The sequence below is a fragment of the Asterias amurensis genome, chromosome 6, assembly GCF_032118995.1.
Source record: "Asterias amurensis chromosome 6, ASM3211899v1".
Lineage (NCBI taxonomy): Eukaryota > Metazoa > Echinodermata > Asteroidea > Forcipulatida > Asteriidae > Asterias > Asterias amurensis.
In genome coordinates this window covers 23,321,752-23,341,779 of record NC_092653.1, presented here as the reverse complement: position 1 = coordinate 23,341,779, position 20,028 = coordinate 23,321,752, and the positions used below count along the sequence as shown (strand labels likewise).

The 20,028-nt window shown below is 39.3% G+C and overlaps 2 protein-coding genes across 4 annotated transcripts; one reads left to right on the top strand and one right to left on the bottom strand.

Annotated features, from left to right (window-relative positions):
- Positions 1 to 129: 129 nt before the first annotated feature.
- LOC139938478 (uncharacterized) lies at positions 130 to 4,814 on the bottom strand. The gene is made up of 4 exons (XM_071934030.1): positions 3,955 to 4,814; positions 3,289 to 3,418; positions 2,603 to 2,677; positions 130 to 1,964 (listed from the first exon to the last, which is right to left on the bottom strand). Exons 1-4 carry the CDS (start codon positions 4,719 to 4,721, stop codon positions 1,863 to 1,865), a joined length of 1,074 nt encoding a protein of 357 aa, XP_071790131.1. The 5' UTR covers positions 4,722 to 4,814; the 3' UTR covers positions 130 to 1,862.
- Positions 4,815 to 5,211: 397 nt separating this feature from the next.
- LOC139938763 (uncharacterized) lies at positions 5,212 to 19,791 on the top strand. Of its 3 annotated transcripts, XM_071934382.1 has the most exons (10): positions 5,212 to 5,317; positions 6,511 to 7,147; positions 7,811 to 7,917; positions 11,423 to 11,515; positions 13,060 to 13,727; positions 14,060 to 14,128; positions 14,837 to 15,075; positions 15,741 to 15,985; positions 16,871 to 16,997; positions 17,455 to 19,791. In XM_071934382.1, exons 1-10 carry the CDS (start codon positions 5,219 to 5,221, stop codon positions 17,631 to 17,633), a joined length of 2,463 nt encoding a protein of 820 aa, XP_071790483.1. In that variant the 5' UTR covers positions 5,212 to 5,218; the 3' UTR covers positions 17,634 to 19,791. The 3 variants fall into 3 exon arrangements, with proteins under 3 accessions (XP_071790483.1, XP_071790484.1, XP_071790485.1); XM_071934383.1 differs by lacking the exon at positions 11,423 to 11,515; XM_071934384.1 differs by lacking the exons at positions 11,423 to 11,515; positions 13,060 to 13,727; positions 14,060 to 14,128; ... (2 more) ...; positions 16,871 to 16,997; positions 17,455 to 19,791 and adding an exon at positions 8,429 to 11,376.
- The last annotated feature ends 237 nt before the right edge of the window (positions 19,792 to 20,028 follow it).

Below are 20,028 nucleotides of genomic sequence, written 5' to 3'. Positions count from 1 at the left end.
AGCATGTCAAGGGTTATGGCGTAGACTGAAATAGGTTCTGGGGGTAAACTGGGGAAGGGGGGCAAAGAAAGTAACCGGGGGGGGGGGGGTAATTTCCCCCATACCCCCTGTAGCACTGTCCCTGTTTAGGTTGCAACACACTTCTGTGTAGAAATTATCACAAATGTTTTCCCATCTTTAGCTACACTCTCCTAGAACACATTGTCCTTGCCATTATAGGGGACAACGTTTTTTGGTGACATCCTAAAAGAAAGTTGTGCAATATTTGAAAATATTTTGGATGCAGATATGTGTATATATAATTTTTTTATTGTAAGTAATTTGTTTCAGAACACCTCAATGTATTATGCACAATATGTCGATCTAAATAGAAATCAATCATGATAACTGTAATTATAGTTAATTTCATAACTGATCTGAGTTATGTTTAAGTCGCACATCACAGCGATTAGAAATCACAAAATTATATAATGGAACCCATGTGCAGGTCTTGGTCGACTTTGAGTAATGCTCAAGGGAAACCTGGCTTTCCTTTTAGTGATGTGATCAAGCAAAATGAGTTGTTTGTCGACCAAGTTAATTTTTCTTTTCTTATTTACTTGAAAAGAGCATAATCTATGCTTTAATACTGTAGAACTCCATGTTGAAACCATCTTTGGTTCAAAAGTTGTGAAAGTAGAAAAACCCAGAGAGAATGAAACTAAGATGTAGGGGTTTAAAGTCTAGTTGTTTATTGAAAAACATCGGCATATATTTTTTTAATGCTAATTGTAACCCCTTTTGATGTAATTTCTCAGAAGGAAGTTGCCAAAATAAAATAAAATATTCATGTATTTTGGCATTTAAATTAAAAATTAAGAAAACAACTTCTTTAAAATTTCAGCTCAGTGCTGGTCTGTTTCTCCAAAGACTCGATTAACTTGATCACATCACCCATATGAAATCCAAATTACAAAGTATAAACACATACACTACATGTATTTGTTGCTATTGTATTGTGTTTATTTTGCTAATACACAACATAGGATAATGGTATTTAATTATTTTAATACAGAGGTCGTTTGACATTGGGATTGTATGTACATGTACATGTATCTGTTTGTATTAGTGTTGAAATACCTATGTATGTGTTACATGTATAGGAAGAAACTATAAGTAAATAGAAAACTTGCGGGTACAACCATGTGTACATGTATGTAAATCTTTTTTTGAGGGAGTATTGGCTCTGAAAATAGCCGGTTTGGCCTTGATGTTCGAACAGTATACTCTGCTCGTCTTCAGGAGAAAATAAGAGATTTACACTTGGTTGTACCTGCAAGTTTACTATTTATTTCTAGTTTCTTCCTACTTCTCCACACCATGCAAAGCTTCAAATATACTTATGTACATATTGTTTGCCCTTCGTTCTTGTCACAATAAAGTTATAAATCACTGAATAGCCATATTAAATTTAAATGGTACAGTTTCTTGAAATAAATTGTCACTTACTCATAATTCAATTTAGATTTAATTTTTAACAAATCGGTTATTAAGTTAGACTGGTTTTTCCATCAGGTACAAATGTAGGCATATGTTCTGTGTACAAATGTCCATAACCCAGCATCAGGTCCCAACTCTGTCAGTGCCTAGTTTGCTATGTACAATCTGTTTTATGTATTCCAAAAAGCGCCATTTGTTTATGCATGTTATCGCTACAGGGCATTATCAGCAAGATACATTTTGTTTGGTGAGAAATACTTTTTTCATAAAAGCTTGGGGCATTTTAGGTTTAAACGCCCCCTCCAAAGAAACAAATTTAAAAAAATAAAATAAAACAGACACCAAAAGAGCTAAAAAGGAGTCTCACAGTGTGTGACGGTAGACTAGGCAAAGATCTGCGCTGTATTGAAGTTCGGAATCTTTCTCATTTCCACCTTTCTCAGTTGTTTCTTCTTCATACGCTTTATTTTTGATGTATTCTTGATCTGTAAAAAAAGGAATTGAATTTTGTTATGAAAGAAATAATTGATTGCATATTCAAACTGCCCTCTTGTTACCGAGCAAGCCAAGGATCGATTTCACAAAGCACTATTAAGATTCATCTTTACAGAGAACTGAGTATACGGTGCTAACACACATCAGTGTATGGGTAAAAACCAAAATTAATATTTACAGATGAGTTGTCAGTATGACCAACGTGATTTGCATTTTGGGGTCACACTTGCTTAGCAGTAAAGGTCAAGCTTAGTTTCTGTGTGAAATCGACCCCTTGTGGTCTAGCTGTTAAGACATTCACTCTTGAGTGCAGGGGTTGTGGGTTCGAATTACACTTGAGTAGCCCAATTGTTTTCCAGGCAGTACATGTACATTGAAAGCAATTAGTACACAGTAGTAATTCATCACACATTAGTTCAAGTATAATAATCAAAATAGCATTGAGAAATCAGATCAGAGTCCTTATTTCCAAAATCAAACACAACTTGTTATGGAATCATGGCTTTATAAATCTAGTTGGTAGAGCACTGGCATGTTAATCCGGATGCCGTTGGTTCAAATCCCGCTCTAGTAAATTTTTCTTTGTTCAACAACAAATCCTACAAGAACCCAGGCAACAAAATCTTACCACTTGCACCACCTCTGACTTGCGCTCATTCTCCAACTTCAGCTTCAACTTTTTTGCCCTGTGTTGTTTCTTTCTCTGAAATAAAAGGAAAGATTAAATTTTAGCGAGAATGCCAATGGAGTGACTTAGTGAACCCATTGGAGAGAAGACAATGAAGGACACTCCAGTTTTGGATGTGGGAGGAAAATCCTTGAGAATTATTCAAGGGAAATCCTTGCAGTCAGGTAGGGACTGAAACCCAATCCACATATGACAAAGTGCCCCTGCCGAAGAGACTGGAAGACCTCTTCTCCTGCCGAAGAGACTGGAAGACCCCTTCTCTATCTGGAGAGCCTAACTGATGTCCCAATTGGATTGACAATGATGGATTGGCTTGTGTCATACCGTTATCATGTCTACCAACCTCATATATATCATGTAGATAAAGCACCAGAAAGTCCCATTCAAACATTTTTTGCTCTTTACGGTTGCAATAACATTAAGTTTGGCGAGATCTAATTTAAAAAAAGCTCTGCAAACGTGAAGGGCAAACACTTTCAAACAGGACTTTCTGGTGCTTCATCTATGAGGTTCGTGGAGATGATAGCAGAATGAACCCTTACAGTCATAGTTCTTGAAGTAGGCTCCCAGGCTCTCATACTATCTGGACAAATTGATCAATGGATGAAACCCTGTTTTATGTATACCTCATTTTCCTTGGTTTTTGCGTCCTTGAGCTCTGCCTCAAATAACTTCATGCTCTTCGTCTCTGCTTTCTGACTCATCTTCTTCTTCCAGGAAGTCTTCATGGGTTTGTCTTGCTTCATGCCATTAGATCTAAATACACAACACAAATCATTTGTAACTTTAATGATTAACAATAAATTACAGTACATACTAAATGTGTGGTGGTACGGTAGTATTTTTAATCATAAATCATTAAAAATAGCTCCATAAAAATAGTGCCAGTAGTACAGTACTTTGGACTCCTTCACAATTGGAAGAAGTGCAGACTATTGCAGTATTATTGGCAATTTTTTATTTGGCAAGGGTGTTGTACTTTGTTTTGTTTGTAAATTGTAGTGCATACTATTAGTATTACTATTACATTTGTATAGAAAACAAAACAAAACAAAACAAATGTTAATGTATGTTTTACTTGAACTAAATAAAACATAATTCAGACTGCTGTCATAATTAAGATTTCTTAATCTTCTTTGTTGTTAAGACAGGAACTTGGAACTTTGAACTTGCTTCAACTTTTATATAAAACTAGTTGGGATAATCGACGTAAAGCTCGTAACCCTCTCTCCTCGTGTCTGACAGTCTAATCGTAGACGACAGTACACGTGTGAAGTTCAATCTATATTTACCGAGACGTCTGCTCCGTCTTCCACTTCCGTCCAGATTTTGAAACGCCTTTGTGTTTGGTCACCTCCCCAATGAACGACTCCTTCTTGTATAACTTCATTATCTCCTTGGCGCTGATTACCTCCATCTTCTCAATCAAAGGCTCCTCGTTCTCCAAATCCAAAGTCGAACTTGCACTCACATTCTCCTTTTGCAGTTCTTCATCGACACTAACCACTTCAGTTCTTTCGTCTTCCTTCGCTATTTTGGCTTTCTTCGCTGATTTTGTAGGAATCAACGCTCCATTTTTTGAGCTGGCGTTATTGTTAGATTTTTGTTTTCCAGAAGATGAAGATGATGATGATGCTTCTTCTTTTGTAGTTGAATTTGTTACAGATGAAGATGGTGCATCTTTTGAGATTTCTTCAGTTTGCTTTTTTTCAGTTTCATTTTGTTGAGGAGATTTTATTTCACCGTCAGCACTCTTTCGTTTTCTGTTCCTCTTTTTCTTCTTCTTTGGTGTCTCATCCCCTGTCGTTTCTATGACAACTGTATCCTTCACTGGGTCTGGTTTAGGAACTGGAACTGTGGAATCTGGTTGTGGTTTTACTACCTCCTCTTTTGCTGTGGTCGTGGATGCTGATGTCTGTTTTGGTTGTTTTTGTTTTGCTTTTGTCGTTTTGAGGCTGGTATTTTGTGCCACCAAATCTTCATCCTTCTTGCTAGACTTCTGAGGTTTGTCATCAGCAGACTTGGCGTCTTTACCTTGGCGACTTCTAGTTAAAACCATTTTGATTCTTGCGAAATTCTTCCCAGTGTTTACTGCTGAACTCCAATCCAGAAACTCCACCAATTATAGTACGAAATACACGTGCAAAATATATTGCACATAAACCACGTGTAATAAATAAGACAAGCGTAGTTCACGCTCCCATTCCTGGTTCAACGAACTTTGCATAAAATTGGGCTACAGTATGGATTCGTCCACAACTTTTAGGGATGTCAATAATTATTGCGTTTCTTTGAGATATTTTATTGATGCTGTTTTGCTCACATTAGGCAAATTAAGTTACAATTAATATCAAGATATAATTTTATTGTAATTAAAAATCGGTTTATTATTCACAATTACACTTCACAGACTCACAAAATCTGAATAAAAAAAAAAATTGCAAAATATCCCCCAAGTTCCAATGAAGTAGCCCCAAAGCTTGCGGCGTGCGCCTAACCTTGCGTTTTTGCTAGCTAGCCGGTCAAAAACGTACAGAGCATCCGGGTATTTCCAAGATGGACGGTATTTCTGGCTACATCAGCGATTCAAGTGAAACAAAAAGTGGTGAAAATTCACCTGGTTTTCATGCTCTAAATGAAGATATGTTGAAACGGGTAAGTAGTGAACATTATTTCCAATTATTCAAAAATTCAGTGACTGAACAGAAAATATGCACACTAGTCACAATTTTGCTCAATTCAAGAAAAAATGGAAACGGTAAAAATAAAGGAGACGTTTGTAATTTGATTGTATGTTATTGCCGATTGAGGGCGCATTACCATTGTAGTAAGGTTAAGGTTACGTGCAGTGCATGTGATGAACAATTAAACTGATTTTTTTGTTTAAAAAAAAGTAAATATCACAAATATTTTGTTGTTTTAGAGTTTGTTATGAGTGCCAAGATTTTGGTTTCGCATTTCTGTGTTGGAGGTGGGCTGCCAGATGGGAGAGGCACATGGCAATGGACTCTGCTGGGTCCCTTTTGATGTTTCGTTCAGTTTCTTCCTTTTTAGTTTTGTTTTGGGTTTTTGAATTGACTGTTTGGATAACTTTCCGGAAAAGTTTCTGTATGGCGCCACCACTTTTTCATTCGATATGAAATAATGTAGTATCTAATTTACCTCAATGACATATCCCTTTTTGTGAAAATTAGTGACTTTTTTTGCGGGCAAAATTGTTATTTTTGTGTTTAGTTTGAAACCAACTGGGTGTGACTTTCTTTTATTGAACCTTTGAAAAGTTTTGCCGATGAGGGCTAGGGGCAAGGCAAGTCAGTGTTGGAAACTTTCCTGTATCCTGCCACCACTTTTTCATTTGTTATGAAATGAAATGGTATTTACATATTCCTTTTTGTAATTTAGATGAGAAAAAAAAGTGGTGGCAGGATACCGAAAGTTTTCACATTGTAAGTGAATCCATTGTGAGTAATATGCAAACAAGCGCTGTAAAATTATGATATCAATTTATAAAATGCACTTTTGGTTACACATATTTTTCTGTTATTGTAAGGACATAATTTTGCTCACTGATTCTGGTTAACAAAGTGAATGAACTTTGTCTCATAAATGAAGTGTAGGGAAATTCGATTTTTGGAAGAGTACACTATGAATGATTTATTCACTACTTACTACTATTTGAATGAGCACCATACATTCATTTAACCTAGTGTAAATTTAGATTGAATAAAGAATGTGGTTTGAAATACATTTTTATCGTTGCTAGCACTTGAAGTACTCAATGTTTATCAAATATTTCCTAAGAAGTTTTTTGTGGGAGTTTCAACCATGTTTTAATTTTCTTTTCGTAGATTCGAGACAAGAGATTAAAGGTGACTTCACAGCAAAAGCAAACTAGCAGTAGCGGTGCTGGGGATTCTTTACTTACTGCTGTTGAGCTCGTTGAAGTAGACACAAATAACTCAGTTCAAACAAAGATACCAGTGGCTGTAATTGACTCTACTGGTAGTACTCTCGACCAGCGCGAAATCATGACAGCAACAAGAAAAGATGAAGTTACATCTGAGGAGCTGGTCAAAGAGAGAAAATCTCGTTCTCGGTCCAGTTCAGCAGCCACATCTCGCTCACGGTCAAGATCACCAAAACATTCAAAATCATCAAGACGCAGACGTTCAAGATCCTCGTCCCCAAAACGAAGAAGGTCCAGAACACCCAAAAAGAAAAAACGCTCCCGGTCCAGAACACCAAAGAGGAAGAGGCGTTCAAGATCCCGATCCCCCAGGAGGTCAAGGTCCCGGACACCAAGGCGACGTAAGAGGTCTCGATCTAGAACACCAAAGCGTCGACGTCGCTCTCGATCCAGAACCCCAAAGAATCGTCGGAACTATGCATCAGGATCCAGACGGAAGCGGAGTCGCTCGAGGTCACGGGATAAGAAGCGGAGATACAGTCGGTCACATTCAAGAGAACGACGAAGATCACCTGGTGGTAAGTGTCAAACAGGCCTGAACACTTTGTGCAATAGTAAAGGGTACCCTATGAGGAAACTGTAATTTTCCACTGGGGCTTTTTAATGGCACCAATGCAATGACCAGGGGGCAAGGAGGCAATTTGCCTTCATGAAGTACCAGGCTACGATATGAGTGTATTTTGTTTTAGATTTTTGTTTTGATAGTCTAGCTTCTCTTGGGAGGAATATCATTATACATTAGTGATATCTCAAAGATTCATATTCTTCATCTAGTGTATTTCAGAGTCTAACAGTTTGAGGAAGAATCCTAGGAAATCACTAAAAGTAGTCGGGATGAAATGTTAAACTCGGAAACAACTTACTCTGTGCTGTTAGTTAACCATGGTATTTTTATAAGCCATGCAAAATGACTTGCTGGGAAATATTTTGCACAGTTTGATAATGAACACAACTTATGAAGTTGCTATGTTTTCAAGCTCTGATGTTCAAAGAATGTAGGTTATAATGAACAAACTTAGGAAGTTGCAATGTTTTCAAGCTCTGATGTTCAAAGAATGTAGACTATTAACAAAAATAATGACAGTTTCATTGAACATAACTGTTCTTCTTTGCGAACAAAGATTTTCAACTGGTTTTACTATTAATTCACTTAAACAATCTTGATTTTTTTAACCCAAAAGGATCGAAAAGAAAGAGACGGGACAGAAGCAAAAGTCTTAGTAGGAGTCTGAGCAGAAGTCCAAGCCACAGTCCTAGTCAGACTCCTGATCGCACACGAAGTGCAGACGTAAGTACATTTTTGTTAAGAATATGCAAAAGACAAAATAGTTTAAGTTTTTTAGTGTCATGAAGGTGTGTGAGGTAGATCAAGTAATCGATAAAATTGTACAAAATCTGGCAAATCATGGAATGCACATTATTATTTTTTTAAGAAAAATAATCTTTAAACAAAACGTCGTCTTCTATTCTTCATTATAAATGTTTGTGGTACGAGCTGATACTTTTCCTGCTATCTGATCATTGTGTGAAAGTATGGTGTTCTCGAGAGACATGTTTAAAATAGAACCAGAATTTTTGACACTCTTCTCTCGAGGTGAGATAAAAACAGTTTGTCGAGATTGCTGCATGGATTCAAAAAAAGAAGGTTCTTCAGCTTGTAGTGATCTTACACCAGCTGAGTAACACTAGAGCCTAATGATGACCTGCTACAGCCTGTAAAGTTTCCTTTGGTCGGTCTCGGACTCCTTACCCCGTCTCAATCCAAGATTCTGACCATGGATATTGACTCCTCTCCCCAGGAGCAACTGGACAGGCTGGAATGCAAACTGGATGAGGTTGTCGGTAAGCTTAACCGCTTGGAGACTTTACAGTGCAGTATGGTTCAGAGTATTGCACGTGTCACCCAGCTGGTTGAGTCCATACAAAAAAACGCCAGCTCTGATGATAACTATGGTTTAGACACCGCTCTCGGTATGGAGGATGGTGGCTCTAGCACTGCGTCACAATCTGAGCCGATGGCAATCTGTGACATAAAAAAGGAAGAGGTTGAGGATGATTCGGCATATTCAGAGTTTCAGGTCTTTGAGAATCACTCGACAGCCTCCTCTCCTATGGCCATGGAAGCCTTCAACAGCTTTCCGTCTAGCTCAAGTACAACCCTTGAAACAATACCTAGTGATAACTGTGCTATAAGACAGGATACAAAAGCCAATGGTAGCACTCTGAGTGTTACTGAGCAGCCGTGTTCAACTGCTCAATCTCCTGCATTCTCTGGCATTATGGCTGATCAAAGGAACATGGTTCAAATTGCTCCAACTGGAATTTTCACCATCCGACCGGACTCATTGTTCAAGGATGTTCGTCTAAATTGTGTGCAACCATCATCCTCTTCTGCCGTGGCTGCGGACCTATTTCCCAGTATAGTGGCTGGGCCAAGAAGAGCAGTTCCCACAGCGATTTGTACTGTCAGGCAAAATTTAGAGGCGGACGGTGGTTTACCAGTTAAAACTAGACAGCAACAATTTTCTGTGTTGAGTGCTCAAACACCAAACACTGTGGATGCTTACCCTGTAGCTTCCCAAAGTTCATGTAGAACAGTTCAAGCGATTCCCACTGGGATTTGTGCAAGCAGATACAATAAGTCGGTTGGGTCTGAATTTCCAAGTGGCACTCCACAGCAGTTCTTGAACTCAACTTCCCCACCACCTTCCTCTGTTCCTGGTGTGATGGAAGCTTACATTTACTCCAACTCTATGGCTGGCCTAAAAAATATTAGACCAAAACCCCCTGGGATTAAAAATGTCAGACAAGACTCAATTGCCAAAGACGGTTTTCCAGCATTTTGTCCGGGTAGAGCCCGACCATGTGTTGCTCCTGCCACCCCCTCAAATTCAGATGCACTTGTTGAGATTGGTGTATCAGGTGCTGAGCATCCAGTACTTATCAGGCAATATCTAATGGAGCAGGCCCTCTTCAAGAGTGTAGAACCTCATCGGTATGCCTGTGAGCTCTTGGGCCATCTGTTTGGACCTGAAGAGTTGTCAGTGAGTAGTTTCAGAGGGGAGACCATGACTCAGGACGGCTCTATGACTGTCCAGTTGGATCAACATCGTATGAATGCCATTCTGCACCAAACAGAGTTGGAGTTCCCCGGTTCCACTGCAACAAGTCAGAAAATATCTGTCATTAAGAAGGCTGTCAATGCTAAGTGCAGGAAAGCAAGATATAACATGAAAATGGAGCTAAGGCGCTCCTGCGTCGTGTGTGAAAACAGGCAATAAATTTATTTCATGGACGAGCTGAGGTTGGTCCAGGCCTGAGTAATACTTCACAGAGGATAACCCGCCTCCTTGCCCCTTTGGCCATTGTATTAGTGCCCTTTGATTTATTCCAGTAGAAATAAAGACTGCCATCAAAGAGATGGCCTTGCCCTTTCAAGTCGTCATGGGTCTGGGCGACTTTGGTGTACGATTTCACACTAAAATATGGTGCAAATTTCAAAGTGGGTTTGTTTATTGCAGAATTTTCTCTCAATGCTCAAATTTGGGACCAGTAAAATCCACATATCTACTGAAATGGCTGACTTGATCTATGGATAATGAAGATATTTTAATACTACAGTGCAGGGGTCGAAATTGCCACTAGCCCGCTAGCCCGGGACTACCAGATTTACATCCGGGCTACTGATTTTTCCAGTTTGATAGCCCGGCGGGCTAGTTGAATAATAATGCAAAAATCATCATCACAAACAATAAAGAACTATGTTATTGGTGTATTGTAAAGTTTGAGCTGTGACACGAGACATAACGTGGCTTTTGGGCTACCAAAATCTAATCAGGGCTACTAAAAATTATTGGTCACTAGCCCTGCTGACTACCATGGAAATACACATAATTTCGACCCCTGCAGTGTGTAAGTAATTCAACAAACTCATCCAAGATTTCCTTTTTAAGGGTTCGTAAATACACACATGGGGTGTAGATGACGAAACGCTAAGTTGTACATTTTTTATTTCAATACTTTAAACGGTACCAAGTCTGCCTCACACATCTTAAAGTGCACATTTACAGTATGTATTTAATGTTAGTTATAATTATTTAAAATGAAAAATGAAGTTTTGCATGTAAATTTGTGGATCTGTCCACCAATGTCCACACTAATGTTTACAATGTATTTCTAGTTTTGTTTAAGTTTTGGCTAGTTGTTCCACATGAAATATTAAACTTTTTAAACTATCTATTGCTGGGTTGCACATTTCTATCTTTGTTATTCCTAGAATGAACAAGTTGTTATTCCAGTCCAAAACGGATTCATCAAATTGAATAAGAATGATAATGATTTATAACAAAAAAAGTTAATGGGAAAATCTCTGTCCTACATAAGAGTTCTAGCCGTCATCCACAATCTTGACTAATTGAAATTTGTCAGTTGAACTACTGATTCTTTGATTGGTTTACTATTCGAATATCCGGTTAATTTCGGATAGTTGGCCGGCGGTATCCGAATAACAAAATTTCACTATTCGCCCAGCACTACTTGACACACTGTTCAACTCTGATTATGGTGCTGTGTCTGATCCCATGTAAAGCATCAGTTAACTACATGTAGTATTTTGCTAAGTCCAGCAGAATGAAGCACAGAAAATAAAAATTGGAGTTTAGTGTTGTGGGTGGGTAGGGTTTGACCAAAAACCCACTGTAGTTTTTAAACGCCCTTTATAAGCCAGGTTAGGGTCAGATGTTATGAGTCCAAATGATAACCCGCTTTGCCATATACAACAATATACTATTCAGCCTGGCTCACCGCCCCGTGAGTCAGTTGGATCCAAGCGCCGGGATAGCAACCCCGTCGTTGAAGCTCCGCCCAAGCAAAGCATGGCACATCAGGTGAATATTATTATATGCTATTTATGACCAGACAAAGACACTAACGACTCTTGACAATTCCTACAATTATGTAAGGTCAGCCACATATGCCACATGTTTTTTTTTTGTAAAAATAGTCAATGGCTCGACTTTCAACCGTAGCATGTCTTAGGTAAACTTGAGGTCATGATTAGGCCTGATACTGCAGCGGGCATGAAGGCAATTTCTTCATTGCACCTTGTCCTTGCTTGAGTTGACAATGGAACCCTGGGTAAAGGACCAACTGCCGTGCCCTTACAAGAATGAAGTGCAGTGTAATGAGGCCTATATGTTTGAGGTCATGAGGTCATGCACAGCCTTGTAGCCTTCAGAGGGCATGAGGGCAATTGCCTCCTTGCCCCTTGTCCTTGCTTGAGTTGACAATGGTACCCTGTGTAGAGAACCAACTGCCTTGCCCGCACAAGAATGAAGTACAATGTATTAGGCCTTTATGTTTGAGGTCACGTGCAGCCTTGTATTTTTAGGCCCAAGTTACCTTTTTGTGAAACAGCAAATGGCAATATTGAATTTTTTTTTAACGGACCCCAAAATAACAGGTGTTCACATGTGCAAGAAAATCTAAAAACAAACATTCATTAACAGTGTGGTAATGGTTTCGCTTTGTGGTGTTGCGAACTCTGTAATAAAGGAGCATGGTTTTTGTATTTTTTTTTGTAACAAAAAGTTGCGCAAACTCTACATTATTGGCTGTGTGACATTCGGTTAGTGGGTTCCTGATGTATTGTATGAACGAGCAAAGAGGGAGTGCCATCATCTAGATACATTGTACATGTAGTGTCATCTGTGTACAAATGTTGTTTTAAATGTTTCCTGGACAAACTGTTTCCTGGTATTTTTTGCATTGAGTTGAATGTGCTTTGCGAGCATCTAAACTGACTGACATCAATATTTAATTGCTCCTGTTCAGAGGATTGTTCATTTTGTAGTAATAATCGGGAAAAGACTGTTTCTTTTGGAAATCCCATACAAACAGATACAATGTACTTCAAGGAAGCATGTATTCGACGGAAACATACCAGAGTCATCATATTTGTAGCTACAATAACCATTTCAAATCTTTTCTATTTTATGACACATTTTAAACTTGACCAAAAGACAAACTAATGATTGTTTTCTTTTTGAACGTTGATCTGCTTTTTAAAGGGAAGGTACACTATTGGTAACTGTAAAAGACCAGTGTTCTCACTTGGTGTATCTGAAGATATGCATAAAATAGCAAACCTGTGAAAATTTGAGCTCAACAGCTCTCCAATGCTCGTTCCAGTTCAGTTTTGAAGTTAATATTTGTTTTGAGTAATTACCAAACATGTACCTTCCCTTTAAATGATAGGCATACAAGATTCAAATGTGTACATTAGGTATTTTCCAGAATGCTAAAAAAAAAGCTTTGGTACAGTTTAAAATGTGTCACACATACTGATGGTGTAACATCAGAGCCTGGTTCCGAAAACACTAACACTGTTTTGTTGGGCCATTTCCCTGAAAGAGCATTCTTCCCACAACAGGAGAGCAGCGTCACGTCGTCGTCCCCTCTCCGGCCTGATGTAGTCAGCTCCTCCAGGAAGAAATCTGTGTCCAGTTTCCATGAGGATGAAGATGCCTTGAAGCGAGGATCCCGTTCCCCATCCCCCGGCCGCCGTGCTGCGTCCAGATCGTGGTCCCTATCGCCAAGGAGAATCAAGAAAAGCCGGAAGGCCAACTCTAAGACTGCTCGCTCACCTTCGTCATCAGGAAGTGATCGGAGGGCATCGCTTTCTCCGAAAAGAGGCTCCCGTTCTAAGGGCCGAAAGAGAGATTCAAGATCCAGATCTCTCACGCCAAAAAAGGACAGGAAGTCCAAATCATCCAGAGCCAGGGAGTCTCGATCGAGGTCAGCCTCGCCTGGAAAGAAGCAGCTGAAGTCAGCACGTAGATCCCTATCAAGATCTCTCTCGCCAAAGAAATCCCGCAGATCCCGGAGTAGATCACCAAAGCGACATCGTAGGAGGTCTCGTTCAAGATCTCCGAAGCGCAGCAAGTCCTCAAAGTCAAGGCGTAGATCTCGCTCCAAGTCGCCTCCTCGTCGGAAATCCAGGTCTAGGTCAAGGAAGAGGTCACGATCGAGGTCACACAAGAGATCCAGGTCTCGCTCCAGAAAGAGGTCACGTTCACCAAGGCGCCGTAGAAAGTCCAGGTAAGTAAATAATATGTTTTTTTGTTTTTGCTTTTTTGGCTCCGAATAAAAATCTAGCCCAGAAAACTCACAATTGTTGTTTGCTTGGTACAAAATTAATGTTTAACTTTTCTCAAAATAAAGTAAGTGATTGTCTTTGATCAACTTCTTAAGCACTGAGGATACTCTTGCCAAAAGATTTTTGTCAGCAATGACTCTCACCCCTGTCTAAAAAATTGTTCCATTCAAAGCTGTATGAGTGTACTCTGTTAATTGTCGTCAAAGATTTGGTCATATCAGTTTCAGTTTAGAGTTGTCATTGAATTTTATGTTTTGTGTTTTCTTCATTGTAGATCAAGAACCCCTCCTCGCAGGAGAAGACAGAAGTCTAGATCACGTTCTCCACGCCGGCGACGCTCAAGGTTATTGTCAATATTTGTTTTTAATGAAGTATGCCTTTTTTGTACAACCCTCCTTAAAATGCATTTGTAATTTGGATGTAAATACAATCTTTTGGTACTGATATGACACTGTTTTGTTGTCAAAATGAAAGGGCACAAGTAAGGCACAAGACAGATCAAGCCTAAAGCTCAAACATGTCAAACTCCGACTTTACGATCATCTCAACAGTCATTACTCACAACAACTACAAGTGCTTCTTCCATTTTTTATGATCAAAGATCATTCTTTATTCTCTTACACTGCTTCAGTTCTTTGGAATAGACTTCCTGTGCATATTCCCAAAGCTAATTCTTTACAGTGTTTTAAGTCTCTGTTAAAAACTCATTTGTTTGAAGCTGCTTGATAGTAATCTGCTTACTTGTATCTTTCACTCATTGTGCGTCACTGAGCATTGATATGTGCGCTATATAAGAAGCCACTATTACTAGTATTATTGTACATGTTTATTTTTTTTATGCGTCTTTAGAGGCTTTTTCATCAGGCGTTTTACAAATCAAATGTCTTTGTTATTATTACCATTATTATTACCATTTTTATGCGTCTTTAGAGGCTTTTTCATCAGGCGTTTTACAAATCAAATGTCTTTGTTATTATTACCATTATTATTACCATTAAAAGTACAACTTGAAGATGCATTATAAGATTTGTGACTTCTTAAAACTTTGTAGATCTTGGAGTCCAAGGAGGCGTCGTAGTCACAGCCGCAGCCGCAGCCGTAGCCGTAGCCGCAGCATCTCCACCTCTCCTCTGACCCGTGGGAGGGACGCCGCCATGCATGCCCAGGAAGCGCTGGCTAGACGACTAGAGAGAGCCAAGAAGCTGATGGAGATGAAGGAGAGACGGGACAAGGATGAGAAGGAGAGGGAGAAGGTCCTGAAGCTGGAGACGGATGACACGCTTGAGAAAGGTATCGTAGTGTGAACCATTCCTTGAACCTCAGGCATGCAAGTTTTCTCTTTTTTATGTTTTACTGTGTGTAAGACAACATGCTTCAGAGCAACAGTGATTTAGTTTACTTATTTTGTCCCTGACCCCAGGCCTAATACTTCACGGAGGCAACAAAGGCGATAGCCTCCATGCCCCCTGGTCATTGCCTTGGTGCCCTTGAAATGCTTTGCGGCAGAAATTTACAATTTCCTCCTGGGGTGTTCTTTACCAAGGAGAAAATGCCTTTGTGCCCTTGCCCTTTAGAAAACAAAGCATACAGACTTGTATCCAAGGCAAGCAACTTTTCAACAGGGTGCAATTACATGGCACTGCTTACCACAGTGTTCTGCTAAGCAGTATTTTTAGCTCAACAGTTTTATGAAATTTGGCCCAGATCAGGGCCACGTTTCATGGCTCTGCCTTCTGCCGCATTATGCACTTTCGATCACCATCAGTCAGTTCGAGGGCACACGCACACTCTGATGACTATGTCTCCAGAGCTTGAGTCTAATGGGCTTGATATCACACCACACCAAGTTCTAAGTTCTTGGGAAAAACCCTGTACCTTATGGCATCAGTTCTTGTTGTTCTTATCGATGTACAAAAAGGCATCATAATCACTTGTGCTAAATTCTGTTCATTTAGAAATTGCTAAAGGAGTGGAGAGCAACACTACATCCCTGAATCCACCCCCTCTGATGTCACTAACACCCATGGGTATAGACCCCCTCATCCAGGCAGCTGCCGCTGCCGCAGCCATGCAGGCAAAGGTTCTGGCCCAAACTGGAATCAGCATGCCCAAGTATTACAACCCACTGACCGTCAACCCTGTACAGATAGCGGAGCAGACACGCAAGAGGAAACTACTATGGTCTGCTAAGAAAGAGGATGTAAGTACATGGCCCAATTGGGGTTTTGTACTAATTAAAGACAGAACCTGTATGTTTAAAAAAGTTTACTATGCATGTAACAATATACACAAGGAGATACTGTACATATAGAAGTACTATTTCAAAAGAGTCGCTTGAGCACAAGAAGTAGCCCAGCCCAACATGATTGTGTTTACCAGAATTTGTGACTGGTATCCTGCTCATTTATGCTTAGCAGAAATTTGTAAAGCAATGTTTGCTGCTTAAGCAGCTCTATAAAATAAGGGCCCTGGTGTGGATTTCAAAAATAGTTAAGACTAATCTGAATAATAATAACCAGTTTTTATATAGCGCTTTTCACACCGAGGGCATCTCAAAGCGCTTCCGGCATTATTACCCTTGGTCACTGGGCCTTAAATCATTCCTTAACCATCTCAACTCCCTGGGAAGTATACAGCCTGTGCGACAATTATATGCGCTACTCGGCTAAACCATTCACAAGATCCATCTCTGCCCTCACAGGTACCCATTTACCCCTGGGTGGAGAGGAGCAATTATAATTAAGTGTCTTGCTCAGGGACACAAGTGTCACGACTGGGATTCGAACCCACACTCTGCTGAACAGAAGCATCTGAGCTTGAGTTCGGCGCTCTTATCCACTCAGCCACGACCCCCCCCCCCCACAAATCTCAAGTTGAGGCGAGGTACTAGTCCTAACTCAAGACGAGCCTTAAGTGTTTAAAAAAGGTTTACATGAAGTCCTCAGGTAGGACGATCTTTGTGAAATCAACCCCGGACATTTGTTTTCACTTTGTACCAAGAAAACATTGAGATAACAATGTTCATTTGAAGGTTTTATATCTCTACCATATTGTCATGAGAATTGTGTTTGCTTGTGAACACTAGAAGATTGCAGAGAAAGTGTCAAGTAACCAGTGGGAGAGGACATCGTTTGATGATAATGAGACCAAGGCTAAGTTTCGCCGCTTGATGGGAATCAAGGAAGGGGAGGAGATACCCGAGCAAGGAGCAGGTAAGAAGAGGTTTTCAGGCTTTTATTTCACTTCAAAGTCATGTGGTTATTTTAACAGGATATCAGTTTTGCCCCAAAATTTGAATATGAGAAGCGTTGCTGTCAGTAATGTTTCTCAGATTTGCAATTCCTACCTGTTAAAGGATTTGGGTACTTTTTTTTTAACACAAAGCGTAATGTCCACAGATTTTCATTAAACTGCTTACACACATCATTAAGAGGGTCACTCACAAATTTACGTACAGCTGGTTCTGTCCTGAAAATAAGTTGCAATACTCAGGAAATGATTTTGTATGCATAGCAAAACATTTAGACTGAACTTTTGTTGTGCACACTGAATGCCAACACTGAGTAGCAAATGGTGATTCTTGAGTGCAACTGAGACAATTTGTGTAGCAATTTTGCTCTGCTATATAAGGGAAATCCTTCACTGTTAATTTCTTTCATTCTTTGGCAGATCAAGGTGACACAGCACGCCAGCAAGAAGAAAGAGTCAAGCTATTCCAACAGTTAGACCAGGAGTACCAGATAGCTCGAGTCAAGACCCACACCCAGAGAAGCTTTGGACTTGGGTTTGGGCATGGAGGGGGCCCTGTCATCCAACAGGCACCCACTCCCCCAACCACCTCCTCATAGCTAAGGAGTATCTAGTTTGTTTTACTTGGTGCCAAGAATGGACCCGTATTGACCACTTGCACGCACGTCACACTCACCGACTGTGACACGCTCACCATATTGGTGGACAAAAGGTTTACGTGTAAATGCCGCATTACCTAAAATGTGCACTTTCTGAATAACTCACGTTGGCATTGACCGCCAAAATGGCGCATCCAAAATTATGCTGATGATGTCGGGTGAATAGGGTCAATACATGTATGTGAAAGAACTTGTGTGCTGCTGTTGTATTTAACACCCGTTTAAGACAGGCGGGACTGCTACAGTACAGTCGATCTTTCTACTTCTAGCGCGTCAAGTCGCTCCTAATTGTTTTGAGATCAAACTTTTCATGTACTTAATTCAGAATTTGGTTTGGCGTGACTCTGAAGCGCCTGTCTGAAACAGGTTTAAGTTGTTTGAAGACTAGTTAGGACCATGCTGGACCTGGGTTACCAGAATTAAACATTTGATAACTCAAGGTATCTGGAGATTGAATCTTGATAACCATGGTAAACCTTTTAAAAAAACTTGAAACTAACTCTGCAGGCCTCAAAATAATAAACAGCATCCACAGCGATTGTAGTGGTGCCCTGTGCTTTTGCTGTGGTGCCTTCTGCAATGTTCTTATACAAATTAACATTTTCCCCCATAGCGGTGTCCCTTACCAGAGGCAAATTATTTTTTCATACGCCATTATAAAATCTCAAAGCACATATTACTTTATTGGTACGCAGAATTTGTTTGAACTGTGAGACCCATTTTATATAGCACTTGAATTGTTTATGAGGTAACATTGCTATGCAGAGCTTATTTGAATTATGAGACCCATTTATATAGCATGTTGAAATGTGTAGGAGGTGCTTCTGCCCACTCTGCAGTGGCTACATATTAGACTACAGCAATGTATATTTACAGGCAAGTGTAAATTTAGTGAAACTGTAATGGACATTGTTTTTCTTTCTCTTTTTCAATTGAGGTCAAAAAGTAATAGCTCGATGTGGTTTTATATTCGGTACAAGTAGATTTAGTAGTTTATTTTATAAAATATATTGTTTTGATTACTGTGAGTAACAAGCCTGTAGTTGGTGGTTCTTGTAGCTAGTTTCTTTTACAGTATGACTGGTTGAGAAAGCTTGTCTGTTTACACTGCAGTGTGCCCTCTACAATTTTCCCCAAAAGAGACGGGTCAATTAAAAATGAAGTCACACGCCTGCAACTTCACAGTGTCCGGGTGGTTGGGATGTTTAAATGGCTGACATGGTCGAGATGAAGATTATATCCAGACAATAAAATTTTGAAAGAACTGCTTTGCAACTATTTTTTAATAACTATAATTTCTTCTCTTCACCCAGGAGTATATTGGTACCTCTGAGGGCAAAGATGGTTCTTGTGATTCATTTAACTTGATGCACTACTTATTTGGCAGAATATACCATGCATTATCAAGGACGCTGAGATGATTTAATGGACAAAATAAATGGCTTTTAAGTGTCTTGATCTTGGACACAAGTTTCACGACCAGTTATCAAACCCACACCCTTTTGACTTGGCCATCAGAACTTGTCCTAAACAAATCATGTTGGTTGGCTCGTATCTAAAGCAATAGGTGGAAAGAGGCAACAACAAATATTTTTACGGTTAACCAAAATAATATAAAAAGATTTAATTTACAAGACTTGAATACAAGTTTTGCACTTCCCCTTTCTATTCTCGCAACAAAAAAATATGCATTGTGCTTTCAATGGAAAAATAGCTTTAGTGATTCTTAACTTGAGTTTTTTTTAGAAGTGAGTTTGTGAAGATTAAAGATTTGTTTTGGTATTCTGTTTTTCAAATATATTGCTAAGCTTTTGACATTGTCTTGTATGCAGTTTTCCTATGAAGTGGATACAATTGCTTCACAGACTTTGTTAGTGGGTTGTCATTGGTATTACTGTATATTACTGTGAAAAGCCATTGACACTTTTGATACAAACAGGTTTTTTACAGTACATGTAAAAGTGTACAGGGAAATCTGGAGGTATTGAAACGTAGAAATGTTTTATGTTCATCTTCAAAAACACAATATTGTTTAATGTTATTTCATACAAATGTCATTTTCTTGAAAACTTATTAAAGCAACATGAGCTGTAACTGTTATTATCCAAGTTCATTTTGCTATGCTGTTTGGATATAATAACGCCCGATTAAATATGGTTTTTGAAAAAGTGATTCATCATTTGAAAACTTGGAAGTTTTAAATTTATTTTTCATTTGTGGGCACTTGTGTATTGATTTACATGCCCTTATGTATACTTTGTTATGTACCAAATTGGGCAAATAGTTTGATGGCTTGTACAGCTGGACAACTCTTTAAAGACACTGGACACTGGTG

What these genes read in the sequence shown, in the direction of transcription:
- LOC139938478 (XM_071934030.1), bottom strand. Translation starts at nt 4,721, where the DNA reads ATGGTTTTAACTAGAAGTCGCCAAGGTAAAGACGCCAAGTCTGCTGAT. An exon ending in AAGACGGAGCAGACGTCTCG is followed by an intron (nt 3,419 to 3,954) that starts GTAAATATAGAT and finishes TTGTGTATTTAG; the next exon opens with ATCTAATGGCATGAAGCAAG. An exon ending in AGTCAGAGGTGGTGCAAGTG is followed by an intron (nt 1,965 to 2,602) that starts GTAAGATTTTGT and finishes CTTTTTTTACAG; the next exon opens with ATCAAGAATACATCAAAAAT.
- LOC139938763 (XM_071934382.1), top strand. Translation starts at nt 5,219, where the DNA reads ATGGACGGTATTTCTGGCTACATCAGCGATTCAAGTGAAACAAAAAGT. An exon ending in AGGCGCCGTAGAAAGTCCAG is followed by an intron (nt 13,728 to 14,059) that starts GTAAGTAAATAA and finishes TCTTCATTGTAG; the next exon opens with ATCAAGAACCCCTCCTCGCA. An exon ending in CCACGCCGGCGACGCTCAAG is followed by an intron (nt 14,129 to 14,836) that starts GTTATTGTCAAT and finishes AAAACTTTGTAG; the next exon opens with ATCTTGGAGTCCAAGGAGGC.